The sequence below is a fragment of the Rutilus rutilus genome, assembly GCF_951802725.1.
Source record: "Rutilus rutilus genome assembly, chromosome: 13".
NCBI lineage: Eukaryota > Metazoa > Chordata > Actinopteri > Cypriniformes > Leuciscidae > Rutilus > Rutilus rutilus.
In genome coordinates, this window is record NC_140218.1 from 27,877,210 (window position 1) to 27,889,841 (window position 12,632).

The 12,632-nt window shown below is 33.9% G+C and overlaps 1 protein-coding gene across 2 annotated transcripts in view; it reads right to left on the minus strand.

Moving 5' to 3' along the window:
• LOC311302105 (uncharacterized protein) overlaps positions 1-11,781 on the minus strand; it is an 80,759-nt gene extending 68,978 nt beyond the window's left edge. Inside the window, exons 1-5 of one of the 2 annotated variants that reach the window (XM_084427711.1) lie at positions 11,568-11,781; positions 10,660-10,812; positions 7,322-7,474; positions 6,048-6,197; positions 41-184 (exon numbers count right to left, since the gene is read on the minus strand). In XM_084427711.1, coding sequence (XP_084283837.1) covers positions 41-184; positions 6,048-6,197; positions 7,322-7,474; positions 10,660-10,812; positions 11,568-11,658 — 691 coding nt within the window. In that variant the 5' untranslated portion in view covers positions 11,659-11,781. The remainder of the gene's footprint in view (positions 1-40; positions 185-6,047; positions 6,198-7,321; positions 7,475-10,659; positions 10,813-11,567) is intronic. The other variant, XM_084427712.1, reaches the window with a different exon arrangement.
• Between the last annotated feature and the right edge of the window lie 851 nt (positions 11,782-12,632).

Sequence of the window (12,632 nt, forward strand, 5' to 3'; positions counted from 1 at the left end):
AGACAATATAACATAAACTAATAATATAATATACCTGTACCTGGAGCCAAACAATGAAGTCCACATCCACTGTTGCAGCATTTCAGATTGGTGGCACAGTCACTGTCATTGGCACACGACACGAAACTTATCTGGGCACACTTTCCTGGTTTATATTTTTTGATTGGACACACTCCTGGCTTTACTGTTATACAGACACATGACAAGTCATATCACTGAATGCTGAATGATTTTTTTCACTGTAAAAAAAAGTTGTGCCTATATGTTATTGGAATAAGTTTTACAAGAAAGAACTATTTCAGTCTTTCTACTTTAAAATGTCATGTTTTATTCGTCTTGGGTTTTAGTTCTTTTGCTGTTGTTGCTGTAAGGATCTTTGAAATAACTGAAATTATTTGGCAAAGTGATACAGACATGTACGTAATGCGGTCAAGATCTGCCTGGAACTACTTTAGCCCTGAAAATAATTACACACCTTTCAATCTTCGTCAACCAATCAGATTCAATCATTCAACAGCCCCGTAATAATATAATATAATATAATACAATATAATATAATATAATATAATATAATATAATATAATATAATATAATATAATATAATATAATATAATATAATATAATATAATATTAGTGTTGTCAAAGTTAACGCGTGCACAGAAAGCTGCTTCAAACAGTGCTTGAATGACAAAAAACATACAAAATGATGTCAAAATGGCCGTTTTGTAAAGTACCCTCGCAAACACAGTCTTAAATGAGTTCAGTGAAGTCTTAAATGAACATAGAGTTGTGATGCAACATGTGCGTCAGGTTTTAAAAGTGACAGCAGCCTAACAAACCTCCTGCTGTGATGTCTGTCATTAATCTTCTATCTATAAATTACAGAAATGTCTGTCTGTCTGTCTGTCTGTCTGTGTGTGTGTCTATTATTCGCATATCTCTCGAACTGTTAGTCCGATGGATTTCAAACTCGACAGGTGTCTCGTTACGGGCACGAGTAAGTGCAGTGCCAAGTTTGACATTGTTTGGATGAGAAATGCAAAATATATCGTTAAAAATACCAGTAAAAGAAGCACTTAGAACAGTGGTTCCCAAACCTGTCCTGAAGGCACCCCAACACTGCACATTTTCTTTGTCTCCCTAATCAAACACACCTGATTCAAAAGGACTTTGACAGTATTCATAGATGCCACCTACGTCACTACAAATAGAACGCCGCCATATTTGCGACCGACTCGCCCGGTATGGCCGCCCAAACTGCCCATTTGAATGAGAGAGAGAGACAGAGATACCTGGAGAAAATTTCTATTTAGGCTCCTCCGATCCTTATTTGTTACCGCCAGTTTTCTTTAGTCCATTATTATCTCCCCCAGGCTTGCCCCAATTGGCCTTTCATGATGTAGAAATACTTAAAGTCATAGAGCTTCATGGCGCGCGTTCATGAGAGTCGAGGCAATGTCATGAATGAATCTATGAATCTGCAGCTGTTCGGCATGAATGAATCTATCTAATCCGTCCATCAGCACAGCCAGAGACATCAGCCGAATATCATAAAAGACTGCCATATTTGTCCGAAAGAACAGATGTTCAATTACAGAGAGAAGGTTTAATACACACAAATATCAAAAGAATCTTTCGAGTCGAATCTTTTTGAATGATTCGGCTGCGATTAAAAGCTATCAAGAGGTAAGCTCAGTGATTATAATATAACGACTTAAATTGCAGTTTGTTCGTCACATAAAGCTATCATATGAATAAATAACGCTATTAATATAACGGACGAGTCGTATTAGACCACTTTTATGATACTTTAGTGATGTTTTTTTTTGTGTCTTTTATTATTATTATTTTTTGCGTGACAGCCCCCCCCAGTAGGCTAACGTTACTCATTCACTTTCATTACATCGACAAGAAGAGTCTCCATTAGGCTACATATTCAAAAATGTCCCTTTGTCTTCCACGGAAAGTAAACTTCAGGATTTGCACATGAAGGCGAGTAAATGACGGCAGAATTATCATTTTTGGAAGAACTAACTTAGTCCTTTAATATGCATTTCAAGGCTGAGATTATGCATCGTCTGCAGAGCTAACGTTAACATTACTTACACAAAATAACATCTAAAGTGCATGTGACGAAGACAATATCTTTATGAACTTCATAAAAATATTTATTAGATTTAGGTAGGTATTAACGAACAGACAGACAGTTATATTCAAAACAACCCCAAATCTTACTAACTTACCATGATAAAATGCATTTAAACAGATCCAACAATAAAATGAAGACAAAACATTATCTGTCGATATCTGTCTGTATAATGTTGGCCACTGAGAGTATAATGGAAATATAATTAACCACAAACCAACATGAGACTTCAAGTCTTTTAAATAAATTATTCTCTCTTCTCTCTTATTTTGGTATAGAATAAAATACCAGGGCCCGTATGTATAAAACTTCTAAGAAATGCTCTTAAGAATAGTCTTAAGCTTTGACTTAAGTGTCAGAAAATACTTAGTAAAGAGTAGGACTTTTCTAAGAGTAGGAGACTTTTATAAAGCAGCTAAAAGCAACTTTCAGTAAAGTATAAGACTGATTCTTAAGTGCTCACTGAAGTGGCACTTAAGTGTTGTGAACTATAAGGACTACAGTGATGTCAACCCAAAATGGCCGCCCTCAACCACTGAATCAGCCAATAGTGAGCCTGCAAGGATGAGGTCACTACAGCATGACACCAATCATTTAATTTTATTATAATAAAATCGTTTAATTAAGACACTTTAATATTTAAATTTATTTTAAAAAATGCTTTGCATTGTGCAAAATTTTCGCAAATTAGTATTTATGCTGTGGAATCCTTTTCTATTGATGTGTGTCTCCTCATTTACAATTATGCAAACATGTGTTCCATCAATGGATCCAACAACTCAGGAAAGCCCGAAATACTCATTAAAGTGGCTTTATTTTGCTGCGAGATTTGCAAAGTCAATGAACTGCCATACAGTAGTGGCCAAAAGTGAGGCAAAGGAAAATCAGATTCACCCTTTATTCAAATAGGGTTACAAATGTGTTAAAGATTTTGTACGCGTATTGTGTAGTTGTGCTTAGAGTCAATTGTTTATTTGTGATAACACAATGAAACATGTCAAATTGTACAGACATAATTTTTAGCCAGGCTGTCAAACAAATGAACAAGAGAGGACAATGAAATATTAATAACTGACTATGTTGCAGACAATGTATGATTTTTTTTTCTCCTGTGAGCTCTTTAGTGTTTTTTTTTTTGTTTTTTTACCTGTAGCTGTAGTTAGCCCTTTCTTCAACCATATTATTGATCTGCCTGCATTGACACCATTGTCTCTGAACTGAACTGAGCTGAATGATGACATCACTGTTTTCTCCAGAGCGACTGTATAATGAACTAAATAGATAACTAATGACTAATGATCTTTTACAATGGAAATGAATCATCATCGAACTTACTTAAGCTGCACAATGGCACTATGTTCTTCTAGAGCTGCTGTACAGCCCAAACTAACTTTGTTGCATTATTTTCCTGTTATCACTTTAAAGCTGCTTTGAAACAATCTGTATTGTAAAAAGCGACTTGAAATAATTTTGTCAGATAAATATCTTCACTAAGTTTATTTTTATATTTATATATTTCAAATATTGTAAAATATGAGGGAAGAACAAAACACCATTTTCCTCATATTTTGATGGTTTAAGCAAACTTGTAGGGTCATTAAAAATAAAAACAAACTTTTATTGTTTGATCAACTCCGTCATCATTTACTGTAACTCCAATACATCATATTTTCATTGAAAAGTGCGTGGCCTCCTCCTCTCTGTGGCCATCTTGTTACTCCTAACTAGGTTAGGAGACCTCTTCAGCTCTCTTAAGTAATTTAGGAGCTGAGACCTAGTCTTGACACTTAGGAACCTTTATGAATCACACTTATTTTTAAGTCTAGGAATAAAAGTAAAGTGACGTCATTCTTAGAATTTTGAGAGACTTAAGACTAAAATTTTACTCTGAGTGGCTTTATACATACGGCCCCAGGTCAGGATTCCTCTTTCGGCTGTTGTTGCAGCCAACTGCACAACATATTGCAGGCATTACTGAGATCGGTCGCAAAGATGGCGGCGCAAAGCTACAGTGACGTCACGTGAACCGAATGAATAGTCCATATATGGAACATGAAGAAGAGCCATGATCATGTGACATTCGAGGACGTCACTGATACACACACAGCTAACACAGATTGCTGTAACATGCAGATATAGTCGTTTTGAAGACAATAAACATGATTGTAATGATATTTGATTTGCCTGTGTTCTTCAAGCCATGCCAGGTATTTTCATAATAATAGATTATATTTATAAATGTAATGCTAATCGATATAGACTTTATCATTGTGCAGAATACTATAAAATAATATATTTTTTGTCAGATTTGTTTTATCTGAAGCCAAATTAGATCACAGAAGATTATTTAAAACACTCGACTTGCGTTATAAAGGAAGTTTGGAGCACAAATATGGTTTTAATCTCATTGGTTGTGTATTGATGGTGTGCTAAGCTAACATGCTAGCTAGCCCAGGTGCACCTGCCACCTAAGTTAGCAGTTATTCTTTTATGTTTTTTTTTCTAAATAGCAATGCTTACTGAAATGTTTCTTTATTCAAGAAGGGCATTTGAATTGAGAACTTTGATCAAAGAAATTAGGGATTGAAACCCTATGAATAGCATGTGAATAGACAGTCGTTAGTAACTATAATGCAGACAAAAGAAATGCATATTTAGAGCCATAACCAGGCTGGAGAGGTGTGACTGTGTGCATGGGGAGACTGAGACTGAATGGGGCTCGTTTGCACCACAAAAAAATAGAGACAATAGACTGAATGGATGCTTAGATGATGACAAACATCAGTTGCATATTTTGATAAGACTCTAAAAAAGTCACATGACATGATCTTGAAAAACATTTAACTAAATACAGAGTTTTAGACTTATCATCTCCAGATTTTACATATAACATGGTCAGACATATGGCTTTAGCTGTAGTGCATTTCTAGATTGCTCCAGTGCCAACTTCAATTTTATTTTCATGAGGATGTTTCATAAAAATAAATTTCTAATAACTTTACAAAACTTTTAAGCTATTTATAACAATTGTTTTTCATTATGACAATAATTAATTCTACATTTACAATAAACTGCCAGGTGTCAGCTTTCAAATGAGATCATACTTGTGCTTTTAGTACAAAGGGTCCATGAACTGTATCTGTTTCAGTTTGGGTATGTCATTTCTGGGGATTTTTCAAAAGTGGGGTTGCAGCTTAACAGAACAAAAGAGAGAAAATCTTTCACTGTTCTTGACTGAATCACTTTTGTAACTTTATTAAGGATTGATCTATTTACTATATAATTAATGTTACAATAACCTTTTGTGCAGTCTACCAGGGCAAGTAAAAATCTGAACTGGTCTGACTGGGCCAATATAAAACAATTGAGCTCTGATATATTGAAGGGCTGGTAAATGTGAAATTCATTATAATGGGTTTATGCGAAGATTGTTTTAAGTTCACTTAACTTAAAAGTTGTTATAATTTTTAAAGCCTAATAAATGTTAAATTTGATAGATTTCAATTATAATCTAATGCTGAATGCCTATAATTAATGGCTAAAATTAAAGTTTTTTTTTTTTTTAATAAAAAGATGTCATTAAACCAAAGTTTAAAATATGGCTACTGTCTTTATGTTGTTTCTACATTAATTTGGAGATTCAATGTGAAATTATTACAATATAAAATATATATAAAGATATATCTATATATCTATCTATCTATCTATCTATCTATATATATATATATATATATATATATATATATATATATATATATATATATATCGATTGACAGCGCTATATAATATAATATAATAGCCTATAATATAATATAATATAATATAATATAATATAATATAATATAATATAATATAATATAATATAATATAATATAATATGATATAATATAATATAATATACCTGTAACTGGAGCCGTACACTGATGTCCACCGCATTCAGTGCTGCAGCATTTCTCCTTTTTGGGACACTCGCTGTCACCGGCACACAAATCGTCATCCTTCCTGACACACCTTATTTCTTCATTTGTTATTGGACACACTCCTGGCTTTACTGTTATACAGACACATGACAGAGAAGCCATATCACTGAATGTTGAATGAATTTTTCACTGTAGAAAAAAATAGGTAACACTTTATAATAGGGCTGGGCGATTTAAATCGTGAGATTGTTATGCGCATCTCGTCAGTAAAGCCGGTTCCTTGATTAGTAGTAAATCGCCATCACCTGCTTTCAGATGGAGCGGCATTTACTACAAAGAGCCGTATAGTTAACTGACAAGCTGAGCCATATCGCATTAATAATCGCTGGCGATACGTCCGCGATTTTAATGCGATATGGCTCAGCTTGTCAGTTAACTACGGCTCTTTGTAGTAAATGCCGCTCCATCTGAAAGCAGGTATCTGGACCCTCTAATTGCTACATACATACAAAAAAAATAATAACATAATTTATTAAACATTTATGAAACGCATATTCATGTTTTGTAAATGATTAGTTAATCATTAACTAATCAAATGACTTATAACTGAATCTACAAAACATACATACAATAATTAACATATCACTTATTAATCATTTATGAACGCATAGTCATGTTTTGCAAATAATTAGTTGATCATTTACTAATCACTTGTAAATGACTTGTAACCGAATTTACAAAACATACATAACATGTTAGTATATCACTTGCTAATCATTTATGAATGTTTTGTAAATGATTAGTTCATCATTAACTAACCACTTATAAATGACTTGCAACTGAACTTTATTATAAAGTGTTACCCTTTAGGTTTCATGTTTTATTCGTCGTGGGTTTTGGTGCTTTTGCTGTTGTTGCTGTAAGGACCTTTAAAATAACTGAAATTATTTGGTGAAATGATATGGACATGTACATAATGTGGTCAAGACCTGCCTGGAACTACTTTAAATTTGATAGATTTCAGTTATGCTGTAATGCTGAATGCCTATAATTAATGGCTAAAATGAATGGCTTTTTTTAATAAAAAGATGCCATTAAACATGTTTAAAATATTGGCTACTGTCTTTATGTTGTTTCTACATTATTTGGAGATTAAATGTGAAATTACAATAAATTAAAGTACTTGAATGTCAGGTGCAATTAATTAGTTAATATTTTTAATCGACTGACCGCACATAATATAATATAAAAATACCTGTAACTGGAGCCATACACATGTTAATTCCACATCCATTGTTGCAGCATTTCAGATTGTTGGAACAGTCACTGTCAACGGCACACGACCTGGGACGTATCAGGGCACACTTTGCTGCTTCATATTTTGTGATTGGACACACTCCTGCCTTTACTGTTATACAGACACATGACAAAGAAGCCATATTACTGAATGCTGAATGTCTTTTTCACTGGGGTTTTTGGTTCTTTTGATGTTGTAGGCTGTAAGGACCTTTGAAATAACTGAAATAATTTGGCAAAGTTTTATGGACATAATGTGGTCAAGATCTGCCTGGAACTAGCCGTGCGTTTCCCTGAAAACGCATTCAACTGGAAGAAGGGGCCCTAAATTCTTTCTTGCATGCCCCCCTTTAAACTCTTAATGGCGCCCCCTGCCCGTAGTAGGACACACTCCTGGCTTTGCAGTTATACAGACACATGACAAAGAAGCCATAGTATAATAATATAATATAATATAATATAATATAATATAATATAATATAATATAATATAATATAATATAATATAATATAATATAATATAATTAGTGTTGTCAAAGTTAACTATTTCAGAACTACTTCAGTCTTTCTACTTTAAAATTTCATGTTTTATTCGTCGTGGGTTTTGGTGCTTTTGCTGTTGTTGCTGTAAGGACCTTTGAAATAACTGAAATTATTTGGTGAAATGATATGGACATGTACATAATGTGGTCAAGACCTGCCTGGAACTACTTTAAATTTGATAGATTTCAGTTATACTGTAATGCTGAATGCCTATAATTAATGGCTAAAATGAATGGCAAAAAAAAAAAAAAAAAAAAAAAAGATGCCATTAAACAAATGTTTCAAATATTGGCTCCTGTCTTTATGTTGTTTCTACATTAATTTGGAGATTAAGTGTGAAATTATTACAATATAAAAATATATAAAGTACTTAAATGTTATAGGTGCGATTAATCGAGATTAATTACAGAAAAATGTGTGATTAATTAGTTTTTAATCGATTGACAGCACTATACACTCACCTAAAGGATTATTAGGAACACCCATGTTCAATTTTTTCATTAATGCAATTATCTAATCAACCAATCACATGGCAGTTGCTTCAATGCATTTAGGGGTGTGGTCCTGGTCAAGACAATCTCCTGAACTCCAAACTGAATGTCAGAATGGGAAAGAAAGGTGATTTAAGCAATTTTGAGCGTGGCATGGTTGTTGGTGCCAGACGGGCTGGTCTGAGTATTTCACAATCTGCTCAGTTACTGGGATTTTCACGCACAACCATTTCTAGGGTTTACAAAGAATGGTGTGAAAAGGGAAAAACATCCAGTATGCGGCAGTCCTGTGGGCGAAAATGCCTTGTTGATGCTAGAGGTCAGAGGAGAATGGGCCGATTGATTCAAGCTGATAGAAGAGCAACTTTGACTGAAATAACCACTCGTTACAACCGAGGTATGCAGCAAAGCATTTGTGAAGCCACAACACGCACAACCTTGAGGCGGATGGGCTACAACAGCAGAAGACCCCACCGGGTACCACTCATCTCCACTACAAATAGGAAAAAGAGGCTACAATTTGCACGAGCTCACTAAAATTGGACAGTTGAAGACTGGAAAAATGTTGCCTGGTCTGATGAGTCTCAAATTCTGTTGAGACATTCAGATGGTAGAGTCAGAATTTGGCGTAAACAGAATGAGAACATGGATCCATCATGCCTTGTTACCACTGTGCAGGCTGGTGGTGGTGGTGTAATGGTGTGGGGGATGTTTTCTTGGCACACTTTAGGCCCCTTAGTGCCAATTGGGCATCGTTTAAATGCCACGGCCTACCTGAGCATTGTTTCTGACCATGTCCATCCCTTTATGACCACCATGTACCCATCCTCTGATGGCTACTTCCAGCAGGATAATGCACCATGTCACAAAGCTCGAATCATTTCAAATTGGTTTCTTGAACATGACAATGAGTTCACTGTACTAAAATGGCCCCCACAGTCACCAGATCTCAACCCAATAGAGCATCTTTGGGATGTGGTGGAACGGGAGCTTCGTGCCCTGGATGTGCATCCCACAAATCTCCATCAACTGCAAGATGCTATCCTATCAATATGGGCCAACATTTCTAAAGAATGCTTTCAGCACCTTGTTGAATCAATGCCACGTAGAATTAAGGCAGTTCTGAAGGCGAAAGGGGGTCAAACACAGTATTAGTATGGTGTTCCTAATAATCCTTTAGGTGAGTGTATATTATAATATAATATAATATAATATAATATAATATAATATAATATAATATAATATAATATAATATAATATAATATAATATAATATTTTTTAACCTTAGTTCATAGGTTTTCCATTTTGATTGTTCTTTACTTTGCTTTACAGTTTTATGTGTTTTCTATCTTATTGTTTTTTTCCTTGGCTTTTGTAAAGCACTTTGGTCAACAACAGTTGTTTTTAAACGTGCTATACAAATAAAATTGTATTTTATTGTATAATATAATTAGGGCTGTCAAAATTAACACATTAAAGTGCAATGAATATTTTCAGTTTAATCGCTAAAAATATTTAACGCAATTAACGTAGCATCCATTTTTTCCCCCTCATCCTTTGGTAAGCTTTATAATACATGATCATCCTCTCATTCAAGCAAATGCTTTTAAAACATTTCAGCACGATAAGACACAAAAGAGAACGCAGTGTGGTACTGGCAGCACTTAAAGTGACAGCAGCCTAACAAACCTGCTGCTTAATGTCTGTCATTAACGTTAGTTAAAGAACAAAAGAGAGAAAATCTTTCACTGTTCTTGACTGAATAACTTTTGTAGCTTTAATAAGGATTAATCTATATTTAATTTATAATTTATGCAGTGAAGACTGTGAAGTGTTTGATAACTTTTTACATAACTATTATACATAACTTTTTGATAACTATTACATATCTGTATATCCTACCTATTAAACCTACCTGAAAATCTTAAAGCACTGTTTAACAGATTACATGGGTCAAAAACAATGAAAACAATACCTTTTTATGCAGTTTAGCACGGCAAGTAAAATTTTTAACTGGTCTGACTGGGCCAATATAAAAAATTGAGCTCTGCTATATTGAAGGGCTGGTAAATGTGACATTCATTATAATTGGTTTATGTGAAGATTGTTTTAAGTTCATATAAATTAAAAGTTTAAAGCCTAATAAAGGTTCAAATTGAAAGATTTCAATTATACTGTAATGCTGAATCCAATAATTAATAGCTATAATTAATGGCTTTCATAAAAAAATGTATATAATAAAATATAATATAATATAAAAATACCTGTAACTGGAGGCATACACTGACGTCCACATCCATTGCTGCAGCATTTCTCATTCTTCTTGGTACAGTCACTGTCAACGGCACACGGCACGAAACGTATCCGGGCACACATTGCTGCTTCATATTTTGTGTTTGGACACACTCCTGGGTTTGCTGTAATATAATATAATATAATATAATATAATATAATATAATATAATATAATATAATATAATATAATATAATATAATATAATATAATATAATATAATATAATTCCACTAGAGAAGAGCATCATTAGGGGAGACCAGGTTATAATAGTTTGTTTCAGCATCTGTAAATCAGTGGTTTTGCAATATGTGTCTCAAGCTTATTCGCATATTTATCTGATTCAAATCCAAGTAGTTTAGAATACTGTATCCCTAAACTGTGTCAGTTAGTGTCAGATAAAGAAAGTGTGAAACAAGAGTTGTAACTAATTTTGTATCAGTCAAAATTCATTTTAAGCATTTTTATCCACAAAAAAAAAAAAAAAAAAAAAAAAACAATGCAAAACTAAACTTTTTTCTTTTCTTTTTTGTAGGAGGATTGATCAAAATCTGATTGATGGCAAACAAATCTGGTAACGTTTTTTTAACCATATCAATATTAATAGTCTTGTTTTACGGTAAAGAAATAATATCTATGTGTGTTTTCCTTGTACTGTGGAAAATGTATATAAAAAGTAATTAAAGCACAACTTACATATAAAAATATAGGCTATATTTACATACCTTTAAATGAATTATTTAAACTGACGTACAAAGTTCATTTTTAACTGGACGTCTGTCTGTATGTTTGAGAATTGTAATGTGCTGAGATGCCATATTTTGTAAGGCGCTTGTTTAATGCATATTCGGGCTGCGTATGAAGTTACATGGATCTTCTCACCTCCTGTGATGTTTCGTCCTGGAGCAGCTTCTGTTGAGCTCCAGCATCCAGACAGACACAATAACACGGCGCAGTACACTCGAGCTGTCATCCTTTCGACCTGCGATCACACAATGAATGAACTCTGCTGGAACATCATTCTTATATCAGGACGAAAAAGTATTTGAGTTAGCGCTCAACCAATGGCGTGAGTTTGAGGTGTTGTCTATTTCGTCTCCCTGCCAGAATCTGACTCCCCTTCGCGTGCACGCGCATGACATGTTCATCGACTGTGGTTTTCCACACCTGTAATTCCTGTCTGGATTAAGTGTTTGTTAGTACTCTTTATTAATACATGATTGTTTTTCCCTGCTTTGTTTTGTGATTTAGGTTGTTGTGTTACTATGTTACTTTCTATTCCCACTGTGTGTGTGTGTGTGTGTGTGTGTGTGTGTGTGTAAATTAATAAATAATATATGAATATAAATTAATAAATAATTATTCCTTAATCAACAGCTATATCCATACAGTTTACCTGCCAAAAAAAACACACACAAAAAAAAACACATAACCTGTTTATTAGATCTGGCTGGGAAAGAAAAAAAAAAAGAAAGAAAAAAAACTCCCAACACCTGTATACTTTTATGGAGATAACTAGGTGCATCATGTCTCTTCTCTCAACTGCATATCTTTCTCTTAAGGACAACTGCAAATGGTAGCCTAGTGAGTGTTCAAAAAGGAAGAAAAAAACGAAGCAAAGTATGAAAACCTTTGTTTCTTTTACAAATTAACAACATAAATATAACCATATACTGTATGGAGTGACACACATAAAATCTCTATAATTTTTAACCCCAGCACCTGCCGAAATCATACTCCCACTCCCAATGCCAGCTTTACAAGGTCAAACACATAAAACTAATTCTGATGGCACCTTTCTCATGGAGGATCACTGCAGATAAGCACATAGCTTCAGTAGTTTTTGCTATGGCTTCAAACGCCTCATGAAGTGCCTGTACTTCATTCTGTAAATTGATCACTCATAAAAAAAAAAACTTGTTTTGTTACCACAAACAAAGTGTGTGC